Source organism: Sceloporus occidentalis, unplaced genomic scaffold (genome assembly GCF_023333645.1).
Source record: "Sceloporus occidentalis isolate IW3139 unplaced genomic scaffold, rSceOcc1.0.p SCAF_1, whole genome shotgun sequence".
Taxonomy (NCBI): domain Eukaryota; kingdom Metazoa; phylum Chordata; class Lepidosauria; order Squamata; family Phrynosomatidae; genus Sceloporus; species Sceloporus occidentalis.
Window position 1 is genome coordinate 130,528,487 of NW_028316981.1, and position 20,554 is coordinate 130,549,040.

At 42.5% G+C, this 20,554-nt stretch overlaps 1 protein-coding gene across 5 annotated transcripts in view; it reads left to right on the forward strand.

Moving 5' to 3' along the window:
- Window positions 1-20,554, forward strand: part of RNF157 (ring finger protein 157) — a 107,401-nt gene that overhangs the window by 38,710 nt on the left and 48,137 nt on the right. For all 5 annotated transcript variants that reach the window (XM_089535399.1, XM_089535423.1, XM_089535415.1 and 2 more), the window contains exon 3: window positions 18,232-18,320. In XM_089535399.1, coding sequence (XP_089391525.1) covers window positions 18,232-18,320 — 89 coding nt within the window. The remainder of the gene's footprint in view (window positions 1-18,231; window positions 18,321-20,554) is intronic.

Below are 20,554 nucleotides of genomic sequence, written 5' to 3' on the forward strand. Positions count from 1 at the left end.
TCCTTGAGCCTCATTAGAAGTAATGGGGCTCATGCTCACGGCAGTGTGGCAGTGGTGCGTATGTCATGGGCACGCACGCCATTGTTCCTTCCGGCGCACTGTGCCACTTCTTCTGGCACTGCTTTCAGTGTATGCTGAAAGCAGTGTATAATGCGCCCACATATGATGCGAGCGCACTGTACAAGTCACTCTGAGGTCAGAACAAGGTGTCCAGCATGAATAGCATGGCTGGATACCTCATCCTGACCTCAACAGTGGCACCGGGTGACAAATGGGAGCCATATACGAAGCCCCCCATTGTTCACTGTGAGAATCAAAAACTTGCAGCAAAAGAGAGTAGGCAAGGGGCTAATTTGGAGGGAATTTGGGGCCAGAATACTTGGGGGGCGGTATTCTTGCGAGTGTAGACTTGACCAAAGTCTCTTACAAAGAAGCTCCTTTCTATAAAGTTTTTTTATGCCTAGCCAGTCCCCTTTTTCCTATTTATCTGGCTAGAACTTTTTTGTTTTTTCTTTGACAGCGTTAGCATTGGGAAGAAGGTGAGGGCTGGAGGAACAAAGACTTTCAGTGCTGGGTTTCAGCAGTGTGCCTATACTAAACAATATAATAAACAAAACGAGATGGGATGGAGTGGGATTCTGCTCTAGCTCACCCTACTGCAGCTGTCTACAATAGAAAGATAAACAGCAGCTGCCTCCTGAATCCTTTACTGAGTTGTGTGATCAGCAAAAGAGAGAGAAAATGGGAGAAGTGATAAGTCTGCATCATCAGCTGCATCATCAACTGCCTCCAGTGTATTAAAAACCATAGATCTATATGTGTGGCCACCAAAATGGAAAACATAAGAAAAGTGGAGCCTGGACAAAGAGAGAAAAAAATAATATATGAATGCATTTTTGAGGTTTTCAGGTGGTCTACAGAAGGTTAAAATGTTTTGTTTGCTTATTGTTTCATTTATTGTTACTGTTTTTATCGTTATGTGGCTTCAAGTAATTTCTGATGTATGGTGAGCCTAAAGTGAATGGGGGAGAATTTACCTTCATGTCCACACTCTGTATAATTGTGCAGTTCTCACAATGCAACTTGATTCAAAGAAATCCAAGGAGAGAGCAGATTCTTATGTGCTGAGGTGCCAAATAGTTTGGCTTTCTGGGTTGAAGGCCATCTACGTATATATTCTTGTGTTCTCAGTAGATAATCTTCAGCCTTATTTCCATCATTCATAGAAGAAGCCTGACATTTTGATTGAAAGCATTCTGGACAAGCATTTCTCCTTCACCACCACCATCTCCTTTCATTCCTCTATTGGGTCTATGTGTTTGGATTTGTTTATTTAAAGAGCAGGCACAAAGGAAGTGTCCATGATCCCATCTCTCAAATTGGAGCTTTATTGCCTGTTAGCTCAGCAAAGCGTTAAATGTCAGACACTACTGCAGACCTCCAGGACATGCAAGATGTTAATTATGGATAGAGTGCCTTTTCTCTTTCTTTCTTCCTTGACACATTCAGAGCATTGGCCTTTATACAGAATGATTGGAAGGTGGAATGTGAGTTCCTACCATGTCCTGAAATGCTCCATAAGAGGAAGAGAGCAGAAGATATTTGGAGTCCAATATCATGATCAAGGAATTTAAAATAATAATTCAGTGCCTCTGGTGGTTGAGAAAGGAATATGTACCAATGGCATTGCATATTCAAGACACTCTACCACTCTCATGTTTCTGATTACTGTCAACATGTTAGTTGTTTGATTGGGTCTGTGGGTGGATGACTGAGGCCATCAGATACCAGACAGACAGCAAAATTTAGTGCCTTTTGGTACCTCTTCGTCTCCAACATCCGGAGAATAAAGGTAGGTTTTTACAAAGGAATTTCTAAAAATGTCCACCTATCCTTGAGAGTGTAAGGGCATCCTGGAATGACAGGTCTAAAGGCTATTTGGATATGCAGGGGTACTTAAATACCAGCTTGTTATATATACTGTGTTTCCAATGTGAGAGATCATATCATGAATGTTAATAGTCTGTTGCAGTGGTTCTCAACCTTTGGTACTCCAAACGTTTTGGAGTTCAGCTCCCATAATTCCTGACTATTGGCCAAGTTGGCTGGAGCATTTGGGATATGAAGTCCAAAACAAATGGAGGACCAAAGGTTGGGAACCATTGGTGTTTTGTAATGGTAACTACAGTGGTCCCTTGCCTTATGCAGGGGTCCGTTCTAGACCCCGCCGCATAAGGCAAGTTCCACCTATGCTCGAGTCCCATTGAGGATAATGGGGCTTGTGAACATGGCCTTGTCTGCACAGTCCAAAAGGCATCCCCCCCCCCCCCCCAATTCTGGCATTGTCCTGTTTGGACGGTGTATGCCACAGTTCTAATATGAGTAGTCTGAACAATGTCTGGTGTGTTCCACATCAGAACTGCTCCTGGAGTATCCTGGCCAGTTCAGATAAGGCCTAAGGCTTGGAAGGGCAACTGTGGAGGAACTAGATTAAGATTCTCAGGTGTAAAGTTATATCATTACATGCCGAACCCAGAATCACCCATGCCATAGAATTTCTGTTTTCTCTGGATGGATATGAAAGCTGGACAGTGAAGGAAGCTGATAGGAAGAGCAAGTCAAACCTTAGAAGCTAATATGACATACTTTGGACACTATAGCATTTTTAAAATGAGATGCTCCTAAACTTTCAGGGACAACAGAATCTTGGTATCTTCTTCTGGTTTCCCTACATAGGGAAAAATGTTGGATCACATGAGTAGTGCTGAGAGATGTTGCTGGCAAATAATACTGTTGAACAATTTGTTCTGTGGTTCCCTGCTCATGCTGTGTGTAGTCTTCTTCATGCTTGCCTCTTGCTTCTTTAGTTTTCCCTTTCATGATGTGGGCCCATTGATTTCCCTGATCCTGTGGAATACAGAAGCTGCCTTTATGTAGCAGAGAAAAGGCCATCAGAGGCTATGGGCACATGCGGCTTCTCAGCCAGGAGGGCACCACTTTTTCTCTAGAGATCAAAGAGTCTGGGAGATGCTGAGTGTTGGTCCTCTGTCAGGCACCAGGTCCTTGTTTTGTGTTCTAAATGCCTCTTATTTACATCTGGCACTTCCTCCTAGCAGGGTGTTTGGCCTCAATGTGTTTACTCGCCTATGAAGGAACAGCCTACTCTTTGGTGCATCTCTTACTGAGCACACTGTAGTGATTCATCTCAGCACAGCCCAGGGCTGGGTTTGGAAATGATTTTCTCTAGCTCTGAATAGCCAATATTGAATAGTGTGAAAGTTACTAGTTGTACTGGCTGCTTTTTTAGTCGACTCAGGAAAATGTGTTGTGGTGTGAATGGACTGGTGTTGAACTTTGTTGACACACTGATCAGAATGTTGTAAAAAAGAGTGAAGAAGAAGAACTGCTCCAGCTGGGCCAGACTAAATTAGAATCATAGAATCATAGAATCGTAGAGTTGGAAGAGACCACTAGGGCCATCCAGTCCAAGCCCCTGCCATGCAGGAAATCCAAATCAAAGCATCCCTGACAGATGGCCATCCAGCCTCTGTTTAAAGATCTCCAAGGAAGGAGACTCTATCACCCTCCGAGGAAGTGCATTCCACTGTCGAACAGCCCTTACTGTCAGGAAGTTCCTCCTAATGTTCAGGTGGAATCTCTTTTCCTGTAGCTTGCATCCATTGTTCCGGGTCCTGTTCTCTGGAGCAGCAGAAAACAAGCTTGCTTCCTCCTCAATATGACATCCTTTCAAATATTTAAACAGGGCTATCATATCACCTCTTAACCTTCTTTTCTCCAGGCTAAACATCCCCAGCTCCCTAAGTCGTTCCTCATAGGGCATGGTTTCTAGACCCTTCACCATTTTTGTCGCCCTCCTTTGGACGCGCTCCAGTTTCTCAATGTCCTTTCTGAATTGTGGCGCCAACTTCTTATTTTTCATAGTGGAATAGCCAGTTTTTGGCAGGGCATGAAGAGAAGAACTCCTCCTTTGGGGTTTGTCCTCCATGCTCCTAAGCAGCTGGTCCTATCCTGTTGACTGACCTGCCCTCCTGTGTTATCAGAGGTACTCCAGGGCCTTAAGCCTTGCTCTCTGAGGTGGGAACAAAGGCACGGCTCCTTCAGATTTGCTCTGTGGCACATAATACCTTAAGACAAGGCAAAAGCAATTTATGCACATGAGCCAATGTGGTATAGCAGTTTGAGCATTGGACTATGACTCTGGAGACCAGGGTTTGAATCCCTGGCTTGACCATGTAAATCCACTTGGTGACCTTGGGCAAATCACACTCTCTCCGCTTCAGAGGATGGCAATGGCAGCCCCACTCTGAAGATACTTGCCAAGAAGAAAACCCTGTAATAGGTTTGTCCTAGGGTCTCCATAAGTCAGAAATGACACAACAATACCAACAACAATGTACAAAACATCATACCTCCTTTTATAATCTCAAAAACAAACAACTTATTTGATCACTTAAATACTTTATGTAGAAATAATCTCACAAATTAAGTTCTCTTGTATGGATTCCATAAACAGAGGCGGGATACAGACGGGCAAAAAGGGGTGTGTTCATGACGTCATGAAGGTATAGCCTTCAGACGGCCCTTACCTGAATGCCGCCATGAACACGCCGCCCGCACGCCCCAAGCGGGAAGAAGCGGCATTAAAAAGGTGCTGCTTTTCCCCGCTTCTTTTCTATATACTGCGCAACTGTGCAGCTCCGTCTATAAGCTGCTGCACCGGTACGCCACTAATTTAAGTTGCCCATTTAAAAGCTCCGTGTCTGCTGCGTCGCATAATGAGTCGGGGTCCTGGAACATGCGCAGTTTGCACCGAGGCTCTAATTAGAGCATCAGATGCCATGCAGATGTGGAAGCTGCAGTACAGCTGCACTCTATTTTAATGCTCGTAACCCTAACCCTAACCCTAACCCTAGAGCAACATGTACGCATGCGCTGCTAGAATTGTGGAAAGTTTGGAATTTAAAGTGAACCCCTACACACATTCCTGTGCCATTTTCACCTAACAATAAAAAACCCTAAAACTTTAAATATTTACATATGTACAAGGGAGGTGATGGGGGATGGCAGGGGGACAGCGGTGGCAGTGGCGACAGCTGTGGCTGTGCATTGCAGATTCAGCAAGAGCGTGGGGACCAAAGGAGAGGAGGCATCCATGATGCTGGTGACACTACCAACGTGCAAGCGGACAAGGATGCCAACACCAGCTGATCACCAGCTGGCAGGAGACCACCATTGTTCTTGGGCAGGGCGAGGGAAAAAGTTTAAAGGGGCCTGGGCGCTTTAAATGTGCACATAGGCTTTCTGCCGCCGGTGCTGAGCGTCGCAGCTGCGCATCCGCCAGCCGGCAAAAGAAAAAAAAAGCCCCGTTTTTGGCCGCCCGTGCAGAAGCTGCCTCTCTCTTTGCAGCGTCCTCCGAGGCGGCAGTATGGAAACTGCGGGTCAGAAATGGCCCCAGGTGAGGCGTCTTCACTGCCCCCCATGTGGAAGCCCCATACACCTGAGCCACGCCCCTGGGACGGGCGGTCTGGAGGCTCCGTATTCAGCAGAATACACCTCCAAGACGTCTTCCCCTGCCCGTCTGTACCCCGCCAGAGTCAATTTTATTCTGAGTCGTAAATCACCGATTAACTTTCTTTTTTGTCATAAGCATGATACAGCATATTCTTTTCCTTTAAAGTTTTTTGCATGCAGATTGTCTTTGTTCTCCTTGCTTTTGCTGACAAGATCTGCATTGGTGTAAAAATTATGAATAAGCATGACTATATGGAGATTATTGCACAAACCTTATGCCATCTTTTCCCAAACAGGATACATGTATGTTTAACTGTCAATATTGGATCTTACCACATTCTCTGGTAGCCGGGCGTATGCAGCCTGTATGAAACCCATATTTCCAGCCTGGATTTTCTCATCCTGGAAAAGCCACAGGATAAGACTTGGGTAGCATATGGGCTGCATATATCCGGCCACCAGAGAATGCGGTAAGATCCATTATTGACAGTTAAATGTGTGTGTATCCAGTCGGGAAAAAGACGGGATAAGGTGCATGCGATAATCTGCTGTGTTGATTAACTGTGTGACTCTTGTGTTAGAAGATGTGTCTTTAACACCTTCCACAATTGTTTTTTCAGCACTTTTTTACATAATTACATTCCCATCATATTGGCAAAAGTCCTCCTTTGTTCTCTAACATTAATTTGAAACATTTAAATACATTTTTAATCATTGTGCTGAAGTATATATATTTCTACTGGATCAAGATCTCATACAAAAAAATTATTTGAAAGTTGCACCCACTAGATGCATTTTTAATTGACCTTTTTCAAATGTATTTCCACTGTGCATCTTTTATATAATAATGAATTTTCCTTTAGGGAAATTCTTATCATCTGCTTCACCAGTGTTATTTATATCCTAGATAACTATCCTTCTCATGGTCCTAATATCACTGTATCCTGAAAAGCGGTAAGGGTTATTCCTGTATCAAGTTTTTTGAACTGCTTTTAAATTAAAAAAAAAATTAAAAATGTAGTTTTTCATTCCTTTATTACTCCATTAAACTGGATGGATATTTTGAAAACCGCCTTGATGCAAAATGGATTATTTAAATCTGGCCCCTCAAAGCAGATGAATTTAAATCAGGTTTTATATTTTAATGATTCCTAACTTCTGAGAAGCATACTAATTGACTGTTCACAATAATTAGCAGACGTTGTTTTGTACTGAAGGCCTGATTCTGTCAATAATCTTCCCTGAATATATTAAAATTAATATCAGCCCATTTTATTCATCCTCACGTTCATATAAATTTAGGAGGGAATGAAAGTTGGTAAACAATTAAATATTTGAGTTAATTAAAGGAATGGACTTCAGTGATTAACAGGTAAGCATGCTCATTTTTGGTATTGAATTGTGCAAATTCTTTTTTAACATGAAATTTCATGCAAGGTGAAATTATATTTCTAATAAAGGAAACAAACTTTCTATTGTAGTGCTTGAAAGTATTGCTCCAAATTGCCCAAACTTTATTTGTGGTAGGAACAAGTCTAGTTGACTTGTTTGACTCCAGTCTTACACATCTTGGCTTAAGAGGGAGCCAGACTGATTCTAAAATATTTTGTACTATATTTCTCTTGTCTGTCTGTAATACATCTTAATCTTATCTTTATGTGACATTCAGTGAGTAAAACAGTGCTTGGCCTGTGCTTTTCCAGTTCCCCAAGGGAGGTTGGCTAATCCCATTTGTTTGCTGACCTAGACAAGATATCTGCTAATTCTTCTCTTTTTGTGAGCACTAGATCTATTGCAGAGGCTTTTAAAGGACATACTGGCCCTTATGGGAGCTTTAAGGCTTATACAAGAACTGTACTATCCACCTTTTTGATAAGCAGGGAACTTCAGGCATCCCGCTGATATCTGGAGTTCCTAACCAATGTTCTTCTGTATTCATTCTAGAAACTTGTTTAAAAAGAGCCTAGCATTGCATCCAGTACAGGCCATACCATGAAGCACAGTGAGCCAACTGCCTTAGGAAGTTGGTTTTGGTGACATGAAATAGCAACGAATTATTATCTAATTTGTTATTGGTTATATTTTTACAAGAATGAAAAGTACTACAGTTTGTACAGGGTAAGTACTCCCTTATCCAGAATTCTAAAATACTCCAAAATCTAGCATTGTCCACATGGGTGGCTGAGATAGTGACACCTTTGCTTTCTGTTGGTTCCATATACACAAACATTGTTTCATGCATAACATTATTAAACAATATTGTGTATAAAATTACCTTCAGGCTATGTGTACAAGTTGCATACAAAACACAAATGAATTTCATGTTCAGAATTGGGTCCCATCTCCAAGATATTTCATTACGCAAATATTCCAAAATTCAGCATCCAAAATGATTCTGGTCCCAATCATTTTGAATAAGGGAAATTCAACCTCTGGTGGAGTTTTCCATCTGAAATGCCAGAATAAATTAGTTGGATTTATGTACCTTCATTTTGGAGATGGACGCTGGCCACCATTTGTTTGCCCTTTCCCTTATACATATGACCCTGACTGTGCGGCTAAAATTGAATTATGTAAATAAAACAAGAATAGGAATAAGAACAAGAATCAGACTAACTAGCTTGATCCACTGTGCTATTGTTGGAAATCAGCATTTCCCAACCAGTATTCCTCCAGAGGGTTTGGATTATGACCCCCATCATCCCCGACCATTTGCCATGTTCTCTGCAGCTGGTGAATCCAAAAGTTCTGGAAGGACCTGGACTGGGAAGCAGTTTATAAGAGTAATGTACCTTAAAATTTCTCATTTAAACTGGGTGATTGGTTATGTGTGCTTAAGAGGTTACTGAAGCGTTATTAGCCTGAAATCGAACCAAACAAGAATAACATTAATTTGCAGCTTAGTCTATATCTGGAACTGAACCAAAAATTGTCTCACTGATTTTGGGCACTTTACAGAGGTTGCTCTTATTCAAGTGTGTATCTGTAGCAATAACATGAAAATCCTATTATTATGTCAAACACCTCTGTCTAAGAGTTATTTGATAGCTTTTTCTCTTGTGGGTCTGCCATGGATCTCTGTGTATGTCCTTGGCTGCTGTATTCTTTTTGAAAGTAACTGAAGATCAATGCCATATTCCAGTATTCTGCCAACACAGCAAAATGTAGAGTAGAATCCACTCGGCCATGCCAGAGTCAGAGACTGTAAAGGTCTACTGTAATCCATTTAATCAGGGACAACCACTTACATTGCAATTCCTGGGGAGTCAGACAGTATTTGGTTGTCTCCATCTCAATTGGAATAATGCTTACAACATTCTTGACTGTGGGGTGCTTGTCTCAAGTAACAATACATTTGTTGCCTTGTGTATCATAGGTCCAAAGCACACTGCAGAAATAATCCAGTTTGAGACCGCTTTAACTGCCCTGGCTCAATGCTAGGGAATTCTGGGAACTGTAGTTTTGTGAGACATTTAGCCTTCTCTGTCAGAAAGCTCTGGTGCCACAATAAATTACAATTCCCAGGATTCCCTAGCACTGAGCCAGTGCAGTTAAATCAGGCTCAAATTGGATTATTTCTGCAATGTGTTTTGGACCATAGATACACATCCCCAGTCTAGGAATCAGATTATACTATATTCAGAAAACAACTCCCATACGTAACAATGGGAAGTTAACTCAATAACCATTTACTTACTATACATGATCAATGTTTAATTATAAAATCCACAATTTATTGTTGCTGTGGTGGTTTTTAAAGATTTAGGTGGCATAACAAATGCCATGGGGTGGTGTAAGGTTGATCTCAGTGCCTTGATAACCTTTTTGTCATGTGCTAGTTGTGCAATTTATAAAAAGACCATTTTTGTAGAAACAGTACCTCACAATGATACAAAAGGCAAATTACATTGCTGGAATGAACTTAAGAAATCTTGAGGTAAGCAGAAGGCAGATTTCTGTGCAGAAGGACTGTAAATTCTGTTATGGTCTTATATTGTGTAGCAAATTCTCTATCATAGGCGCTTTCCAGACCGCCCAAAAGGGCGACTCCTCTGAGCAGTGTGGTAATGATGCCGCAAGGCACCAATGGCGCACTTGCGGCATCATTACCGCGCCGCGACGTGCGAACGCTAAGTGTCCGCTACGTCAAGATGGCAGTGCCCATGTAGAATGGGCGCCACCATTTTGTATGTGCTCGGGCATGTACTAGGGTTGGGGGCGGAAAGGACGCCCCCAATGAGAAAAAGCTGTACTGAAGTATTTAGTAGGCATGAAATCCAGAAATGAAATATGCTGCCACTTTAGCCATGTGGCCACTGGTAGATTTTCAAATTCAAGGAAATTTAATGTCCGTTTGCAATTCAAAGAAGATGTTTCATTGGAATCCAGCATGTCTCCTTCCTTTGTGAAGCCACAGGCTCCTATGTATGTAGAGAACACTGAATTTCTCAAGAAGTCTTCATGTTTTGCATCAGGAAAACTTTTGGTGCCATAGAGGTAAAGCATACCAATCCAATCTCAATACAGTCTGCCCTTCCCTTACGCAGGGATCCGTTCCAGACCCCACCCCACCCCTTAAGGGGAATTCCTCATATGCTTGAGCCCCATTTAAATGAATGGGTCTCGTGTATGTGGCGATGCGGTGCACATGCCATTACCCCCTTTCCAGTGCAGCTTTCAGCGTATGGTGCGCCCATGTATGGCATGGGCGCACTGTATTAGAAAAAGTTGCTTTATCTTTGTTTGAGGCAGAAGCCTCAGATAGCAAGGACCCAGTGTGCTGTCCCTCTCTTCCTCTGTGACAGCTAAAATGCAGTATCTTGAAATCCAAAAAACATCTAGGGGTAGTTGTGTTGGCCATATAACAAATCATACAAGGGGTTACCTAAATTGCTATTCTTTTAGGAGTGAAGATTTCCAGTACATCATGGAAAGCAGCTGGAGAGGTTAACGCTTCTAAATCCTATATCTTTAGACAATTTATTTCTACAGGATTAGTTACAAATATATTTCTATGAGCTTCAGTGAGAATCCCAGCTTTTTTCCTATTTTAATTGGTTTAGGAGTTGTCCTTGATGGGCATCAGATTTATAGTAACATCAGACTGTTACCACTTGGTGGCACCAAAAGGCTTGAGGTAAAGGATATTTGTTTCCAGTACCACAGTGTGTAGGACAACAGCTAGTTATCCTTCCTTCCTCAAGAACTAACACATTTTAGGTTGTCATTTGGCAGTGTGGAGATAGTGTTCTGCTGTTTAATATGCCTAAAGTGTTAGAAAGAGTCAGAGCTGGGGTTTTTGTGTGTACATTTTATATGGGGATTGACATTCATTGTACAGAATGTTGCCTGATTCTTGGGAAGAATCTTTCTCATGAGCCAAACTATGATACATGTTGATCCAAGGATTGCACCCTCCTGTTTCATGATGGGGGCTGTTTTCCACTAAAGCTGCATTTTCATTTTTTGTGTGTGTGTGACAAGTGCACTGATTTACAGTACACACAACACACCTTGTAGGTCTAGAGTCACTGTTTTAAAAGATCCATTGTATTGTGTGGGCTTTATGATGTGTCATGGTCACATGTATGCACCAGAAGGTACTGTCTCTTGAACAGTCTTGGGCTGAAAATGTACATGGAGACATTGGTATCTTTTAAGAACAGGCAAGGAACTGGCAAAGCAACCTCTTGAGTATTCCTTGCCTTAGAAAACCCATGAAGTTTGTGGGGTCACCATACGTTGACAGGTGACTTGAAGGCGTGTGTGCATTCACACACCTGTGGAAGTGTGATAGCTTTCATTGGAGTTAAATAAGGTTTTGTTGTTCAAACACAAAACTGGTTTGAATGGCACAATATAGAATGCTAGATCTGCTAGTTCAGCGCCTCTTTTCTGCAGCCACACCACTGAGGAAATAGAAAATTTCATACTACAACCTATTGGCACATTTACCATAGATCAGCCTCCCCTCAACCTGCTCTCTAGTGTGAATGATCTTCTCTTGGCTGTAATTTCCATTATCGTTACCCAAGCATGACCAATAACGAGGGAAATATAACCCAGTGCATCTGGGGAGCACCAGGTTGTGGGAAGCTATGATAGATGACTGTATGGTTCACTCTTGCTTGGGCTCACTGTTCCTTTGGCCTTTTGTCTCTTTTCAAAAATCTATTTTTCATGTTGGCAGTTTCCTGCTTGAACTTGCAGCATGTAAACAATTTGAAAAAAATGGCAAGACATTAAATGTATAATAGTGCATAATACTTACACCTGCTCCAGAGAGATACCTGAGATCAGCCCTGGATTCAGTACTCTCCCCATTTATTTTAGCTTCCTGTAGCTGAGGCATAAAGGGAACATTACCTGTGGTTTCCCTTTGAGGAAGAAGGAAGGATTTGCCTCTTCAAACACTTACACTTTTTAAAAAATCAAAGGTGCAGTGGCAGGAAACAGGGAGCATTATAAAAGCAGAGGGAGATATGGCCAAAGGAGAAAGGTATGTCCTCATGGTGTTGCTTCCTCCCAAACTGTCTCCCATTTCAGGCAGGCTAATCCCTGTTTATCCATGGGAACCTAGTGGATGACCTTGGGCAAGTCATATTTTCTCAGCCTTAGAGGAAAGCAAAGGTAAAAACTCCTCTGAACAAATCTTGCCAAGAAAATCCTGTGATAGAATTGTGATAAGTTGGAAATAACACCAGAACAGTTCCAAAGTGTGTCCTTCTGGTTATGGTTAGTTTTAAGTTAAGACTGATCTGTTGTTGCCATGGGGGGTGCAAAGTCCCAAGCCACCCCTGACAGGGTGACATGGCCATGTTTGTTGAAGTCCCCAACAAACCAGGGGTACACCAGCAACTCCTCTGGACACCACCTTGACAAGATCAGGAATGGTGGTGCCTGGGTTGTTGTTGTATGTCTTCAAGTCATTTCCAATTTATGGTGACATGGAAGTGAACGTATCATGGGGTTTTCTTGGCAAAATTTAATCAGAAGGGGGTTGGCATTCCCTTCCTTGAGGCTGACATAGTGTGACTTGCCCAAGGTCACCCAGTAGGTTTCCATAGCTGAGTGGGGATTCAAACCCTGGTCACCCAGAGTTCTAGTCCAATACCCAAACCACTACATCATGCTGGCTCTCATAGCCAGTGTATCTGAATCCATTTCAATTTTGCTTTAGTACAAATTATGCAACAGAGTTGCCTTTGTGAACAATCTACACCAGGAACTGGGTGGGATGTGTGTGTGTGTGTGTTACCGTTGGTACTGTTGGAGCTTTCAGCAGCTTTTCAATGTAATCAGCTATGGTATTCTTCCCATGTCTGGTGTGAGACTTGGAGGTGGAGCATTGTGTATTTTCTCCAGTCTTTCCTGGAGCTGGAGGGAGTCCTGGTTGATACCATGGGTGTTGGCCTATGATGTCCCTTATGGATTCATATTGTCCCCCATAATTTCAACATTCAGTTAAATAGTATATCCAAATATAATGCTAATCCAGTTTTTAAAACTATGACTATTTCTTTCCAAGTAAAATACTTCTTTTTGTGTATCATAAAATTTGTCATGCCTGTTTTCATCCCCCCCCCCCCCCGCTACATCTCAGATGGCTAAAACATAAAACAGTGTACATGTGCTTAGTTAGGAATTGTAGGGTGCAGCAGTTTGTAGGTCTTTCTTTAGTACTGGATATATTCACAGTTTTCTACCAAATTAAGGTTTTTATGTTTTTATGTTCCATACACATGCCAAATTGTGCAATCTCATATGATCATTAAGTTATTAATGTAAAATGCTTTATGTTGCTAACACAGTAAAAATCTTTCTGAGTGTGATAGGAAAATAAATATTGTATATATTTCAGTATCTCCCCTTCTACTTTTTTGGGGGGAGATATACTCACCCCTCCCTACACACAACATCAAAATTCCTGGAAATTGTATATGCCAATAAGTCATGCATTACCATGGACATAGCAGATCTTACTGGGGAAAGAACTCATCTGGTCTGTACACATGAAAGCTGGTTTAAAGCATTCTTGACCTTCACTGCCACCTGAACCTGTAGGAGAAATTTCCAGCTGGGATTCCAGTCCTTTGGGAGGAGTGCAGTCCAATGTAGGATAGATTGAACACTAATCATGGACAAATGCCATCAGCTCACAAGAGTATGTGATAGTTCCTTTTGCAGGGGAACACACTGCATACCACACTTTTTAGAAATGTTTTTATTATTTTTAAATATTACAGAAACAAGTTAATTACCAGCCAAACCCATCCAGTCTTCCCTGATGTTGCCCTTTTTCATCCTTTACGATGATCCCTCATATATGGATCCTAACTGCACTCAGTTCTACAACATCATGTACAGGTATATCTCACTTAACAAAGTCTCAAACAGTGAAATGCATCTTTACAATGTCTTTACACCTGTCTTATCCTCAAGCTAGCTGAAAGGCTTTTTAGCAGCATTGGCATGATGGAGAAAATGGATTGGAGAAACACAAACTTTCTATGTCAAGTTGCCACAGCATATCTGCAGTAAACAATGCAAAGAACAAAGCTTGAATAAGGAAAGAATGGGACTCTGTTCTAGTCAGTCCTACTGTAGCTGTGTGTGCCCACAACAACAGGCAATATACACAGTCCAGAATTCCTAAATGAGCATGTATGAACAGCAAAACACAGAAAAAAGGGGAGATCAGAAAAACCTGCCTCTACAGCAACCCCTCACCATGTTTAAAAAAAAAAACCCAAAAAACTATAGATCTATAAGTTTATCCACTGAATTGGAAATCACAAAAAATTGGCACTGGTGGAAGAAAACACTATCTTGGATGTCTTTGGTAAGAAGCTCTCAAGTGACTCTAAAATGTTCAAAATGTTATTGTCTAGTCTGCATATTTCATTTCATGTGTGCATATTGTTAGTTTTAGGTAAAACATTTGATGAAAAGTGTAGAAATGCTCTTCTTTTTGTGGTCTATGAACTATCCTTATTCTTTTCATGTTATTTCTGCCTCTGATACCAAATTTTCTGTTGAAGAGCTAACAAACAGGAACATATTTACGTTGCTAACTGAGATAGGCACTTCATTTGCACCTGCTTAGGGTATTCATAGATAAGAGATTCATGTAACAGGTATACTCTTGCAAACTAGACAGTTACATAGTGAATGGGGTAAGGCGGCAAGGAATTGTGAAAATGACAGTATAGAAAGAAGATTTGGGGCACTTAGCTGTGTTAGACTGATCCTCAAACAGTTTCAAGAAAGTGGAACTGTTAAAGTATTTCTATCTGCCTCGGTCTTGTGGAACACCAGAATGGTGTGAACAGGCTTTGTTTTGGATTTATAAATGAGGCAAGATGTCATTGTGGACTAGAAACAAAGTTGGGAAGGAGCAGTGGTGAAAGGCCAGAGATTTCTCCAAATAGTGTCCAACTCTTTTGATAATTTCTTAAAATAATGCTACAAGGTGCATTCTCATAGGTGTTAGCCAACTAACACCAATAACTCAAGGTCATTAAGGGCAGTTCTCCATATCACCCTGTCTTCTTTGCAAGATCGAGTTTGCATGGGTTGCACAATGCTATAGTTGCTTTCTGGCCTATTCATTTCCTTTTCTTCCAAACAAACTTGTCTGTGTCCCCCTCCCACATACTTTTTGCCATGCTTTCCTACAGGTGATCAGTAGCAAGCTGGCATACCGTATATATTCATGTATAAGTTGACCTCATGTATAAGTCGAGGTCAACTTTTGGGAGCAGAAATGTGGATTTTTATATGACCCGTGGATAAGTTGAGGGTCAGTCTTAAGGGGGCAGCCCAGCTGGGGAGAGGCTCTGGGACGACGCCTCTCTAGCCAGGCTGCCTTATAGGAGGAGGGAGCACGGCTGGAGAGAAGCCTTTGAGGGACATCCTTCCCAGGCTTCTCTCTAGCCAGGCTGCCTTCTCATGAGGCCTCCTCATGAGGAGGGAGCCCGGCTGGAGAGAAGCCTGCGAGGGACGTCCTTCACAGCCTCCTCTCTAGCCAGGCTGCCTTCTCATGAGGCCTCCTCATGAGACCGGCTGGGGAGAAGCCTGCGAGGGAAGTCCTTCCCAGGCTTCTCTCTAGCCAGGCTGCCTTCTCATGAGGCTTCCTCATGAGGAGGGAGCCCGGCTGGGGAGAAGCCTGCGAGGGACGTCCTTCCCAGGCTTCTCTCTAGCCAAGCTGCCTTCTCATGAGGCTTCCTCATGAGGAGGGAGCCCGGCTGGGGAGAAGCTTGCGAGGGACGTACGCGCGCCCTTCCCAGCCTTCTCTCTATCCGGCTTCCCTTCGCAGGAGGAGGGAGCCCGGCTGGAGAGATGGCTGCAGGGCAAACGCGCGCCCTTCCCAGCATCGCCCCAGCAGGGCGCTTGGTCGGTGGACCCCACTGACCCTTGTATATGTCTACTGCAGGATTTTAGGGACCATTTGGGGGCAAAAATTTCTTGACTTATAATCGAGTATATACGGTAATTCCTTTTTGTCTATGGAGCATAGCTGGTTAAATAGGGAAATCTTCATTCTGAGGCAGGCAGGCAGGCAGGCAGAGAATTATCACTGTACCACTGCCAGATACTGATCTAAATCAACATTGTGCTGTATCAGCAAGCTAAAAATATCCTCCTCTTACTGAACTGGGTACATTAGGCTGCTATAAGAGCAAGTGAAAACAGAGGAAGTGAGTCTGCATAACAGGTTGAAGAGGTACTGCAAGCAGCTCCCGTGTTCTCACCTGAATGTACTGAGTCTCATTCATGCTTGCATTAATCTGTTCACAGTGTGAATGGAAAGAGTCTGTGTGCCTGCTTTTTTATTGTCCCTATACACATTTCAAGATAAAAGGTTCCCAAGGCAGCTATAATGTGTCCACACTGCATGCAGGAATATATTCTGTTCTGTTTGGGAGGTTTTACAGTGACAACGGGCATGGAGGGAATGTAATATGAACAGTGTTTGCTGGTGACCATTTTTGCTCTGAGGAAGTGGAGAGCAGCTAACATTGGGCATAGGTAGTGATTCAGCTGTATCTGTATTATTGTTTTCCTGCAGAAGATACTCATTTTGCCTGAAGGGAGACCAAGGCTGTTCCAGAAAGAATGCATAGCAATTTGCAACAAACTGCAGTGCATTACATCTTTCTCTTTTTACTCTCTTTGCTCTCACACATACTCAAATGGGCCCAACATATTTCATTTGTTTTCTTCTTTTGTACAACTGAAATCTTAAGAACATACCAGTGAAATCCAGGTGGAGAACACTTTGCTGACACTGATAAGGTTATCGCATGGGGGCAAAACCGTCCCCCGATGTGTTCTAACGAGCACGAGCGCAGGCGCGCACAGAGCGTGATGGGAACCCGATGGGAACCAGAATGCTAGTTTACTGCATGGTGGAATGCCGCCGCTGCCGCCGGCGTTCCCATCAGGTTCCCGATGTGTTCCAGGAGGCGCCATTTCTGGGAATGCTTTTGAAACTGTTCCCAGAAATGGCGCCTCCTGGAACACATCGGGAACCCGATGGGAACGCTGGCGGCAGCGGCGGCGTTCCACCGTGCGGTAAACTAGCGTTCTGGTTCCCATCGGGTTCCCATCACGCTCCGTGCGTGCCCGCGCTCGTGCTCGTTAGAACACATCGGGGGACGGTTTTGCCCCCATGCGATAACCTTCTGAATCACAACAGTTCCCTAGTCCCTTTTCCCTCTGCCCGTTGTCTGCCACAACAAAATGCTGAAACTCAGGAGACGAACGTTACATGAAATAAGTGCTACTTAACATATCTGAGCAGACTTATTTGTTGCTAGAGTGCCGGGAGGGAGCCCAATCCTCAGAGTCATAACCTTTGACCTGACTTTGCCAACTGTCTCCATTTTCTCCTGGATCCCCATGCTTTAAATCTCATCTTAGAAGCTGTTTCCCACTTTTAACTCCACCCTGAACTGCCCAATAGTTGCCTTTGAAACCACTCGAAATGTGCCATGCATGGTTCTCCCTTATGTCTCAGGATTCTCTGCAGCAGCATCATAAGCATGCACATAGATAACTATTTATGGCTTTTTTCTTTATTCTGTGCCAGGACCTGATGTGTGTGGTGGTTAGCTGTTTCTTTTCTATGCTCTTAAAATACAAGTCTTGACTTCAGGTTGGCGTGCTGCAGTCTATCCCTGAGCTAGTTTTGTTTCTCTGACTGTAGCATCCTTCAGAGGACCAACAGGCTCCTGACCTCTTGAGCATGAGGCAAATGGTAGGAAAGACATCAATATGGGGAAAAAGGCTTACAAAAGTCTATTAGAGAAACAATTTAAGGTTGAGTACATTTTGAGCTCCATGGCCCTCCCTTTTTGAAGAAAATGTCCCATGATTCAATATACACTGAGCCTAAGGTTGCATTGTGGAAATAATCCCGCTTGACACCATTTGAACTGCTATGGCTCAGTGCTGTGGAATTCTGGAAATGTAGTTTGTTGTGGAGCAAGAGCTCTCTAACAGAGAAGGCTAAATATTTCATTAAACTACAGTTTGCAAAATTCCATAGCACCGAGCTGTGGCAGTTCGAGTGGTGTCAAACTGGATTATTTCTGTAGTCTGGATGTATCTTTAGAAAGTGGTTTCTGCAGATCTTATAGGCTGGATGACATCTCAGATATCCAACTTCTTTTGTTTTCCCTCTCTTCTGTCTAGTTTCCCTATGCTGCCCCACCACCCCAGGAGCCAGTGAAGACCCTGAGGAGTCTGATCAACATCCGTAAGGACACATTGCGGCTAGTCAAGTAAGTCTGTAGTTCCAAGATTTGTGAGGGTCAGTTTTAGTCATGGACATTTTCCAGTTCTCATTAGTTAGGGAGATTTCCCATGTCTTCAGAGGTGTGTGCATGTTTGGCCTGTTGGCTCAAAACTGATTTGTGCCTAATTTGTGCTGATTTTGTATCAGAACAACAACAACACCAATATAAATTTAGCTGCCTCTCACCATAGACTGAGGTGTGTAACAATAACAAAACAGACACGCCATGTCAGTTAAAACACATTAGTTAAAATGCACATCAATTTAAAAGGACAAATAAGATATACACATAGTAAAACAATCCACATTTAAAATTCACAATTCAGAAATAATCTGGATAAACCTGCCAGTATGAGGCCACTTCACCATCCGTCTAGTCCAGTACGTTCTGGTCAGCTCTGAATTGGCCTTTCCAGCTGTGCTACCTGATATCCTTTTGAACAGATATGTGAGGAATTGATCCCGGAAGAGTCTACATGCTAAATATTGGCTCTGTGGCCCCTTCTCTGTTTCTGCAGATGCCTTTATAAAATTTCCTGCCAGAAATAATAATTCTTATCAAAGATATTGTCTCCATATTTAATGGAAAATAATTGAATTGAATGAAAATTGAAATAAATAAATAAATAAATTCCTGGTCCATAACCACTTATCTGGTAAGACAGCATGGATAATACAGATTTGAGTGCTGCTTGCCTTTGTGGATAATGATAATGGCAAGAAGCATGATTGATTTTTAGATGTCGTAAAACCAATTTTCTCTTCTTTTTCAACATGGTTTCAAAAAGCATCTGTGCTTAAATGGCGGAATGTGTGTTTGGTCATGCCAGTTGTGAAAAGTGCAGATATGTGCATATGGACAGATTGCAATACATCCTGAAGTAGAGACCTGATGCTTTTCTGTTTGCAGTTTGTTTTTAAAAGCCCATGAACATTGTGTCAGAAAAAGATTATCTGTGTGTTCCTCCTGACCCACATTTATATATTTGTGAAGCTTAGGTCTTTGAGCACACACGTACCATTCCAGCAAGTGACTCCAATGTGCTATTGTTGTGTTTAAAACATTGGCACTACTTGAACTTGGCCTCAGAAGACAAGTTAAAAAAAATCAGTTCTCAGTTCTGTGTCTAACTCTGTTCTGATGTAGCTTGTTGGAAGCAATCCCTCAGCTACTGTGCAGAAGGAGGGGGGATATCCGTGTGTATCCTCAAGATTAGCAAAGAGATTAAGTGTGGCTGTTTCAGGGGGGAAGCACTTATGCAGACATCCTGCAAGGCTACTGGGCAGGCTCCTTGCCTCCTTTTAGATATTCGCCTCCCTTCCCTGTTTGGCTTTCAGGGTCACTGTGGGTGACAACAAGATTTAGATGGAGTTAAATTCTTTCCTGTTGCTGGGCTGGAAATGGAGCCAGATAAAACCTAACAGTTCAGAGCTCAGGACTAAAGGCAGAAAAAATGACCTAGTAAAGGAAGTGGAAAAATCACCTCTGAGTATTCCTTGCCTAAGAAAACCCTAGGAAATTCATGGGGTCACCATAAGTTGACAGGTGACTGGAAGGTACACACACACACACACACACACACACACAGAGAGAGAGAGAGAGAGAGAGAGAGAGAGAGAGAGAGAGGGGCAGCTGTACAGTACAGAAACTTTAAGAAAGAGGATTCACTAACAGCAAGTTCTATTCCAGTTTCACAGACCCTCTGCTTTTGTTACTAATATTACCCTTTTCTATCCTTGCACTATTGATTTAATATATTTTTAGTACTTTTGGCCAGTTTCAGAGAGTTCTTGGCAAGGAATGGGAACTCAGATATGCAGGGGTGGAAGAAAGAAAGGGTGAGGGAAAACCTGTGGACTCCTTATCCCAATTCACTGATTTTTTTTAGAGAGATGAGATCTAACAAGAACTGAACACCTTTTCATACTACACGATTATAAAATTATGATTCCACTTTAATTGCCATGGCCACATCCTACTGAAGTAATTGAACTCTGCGGTTTGTAGTTTGGTCAGAAATGGGGAGAGGAGCTCCCTGGCTTGAGGATTCTTAAAGCCCTTTTCTCAACTGCCAGTGTCAGGACTCCATAAGACAGAACCATGGAAGTTAGAGTGGAATCATAGCACTACATTTGTGTGGTATGAAAGAGCACTGAATTTCTGTCTCTTGCCCAGTTCTAAGCAAAATTAACTAAATGCTCATCTGAAATCCTGGTTTA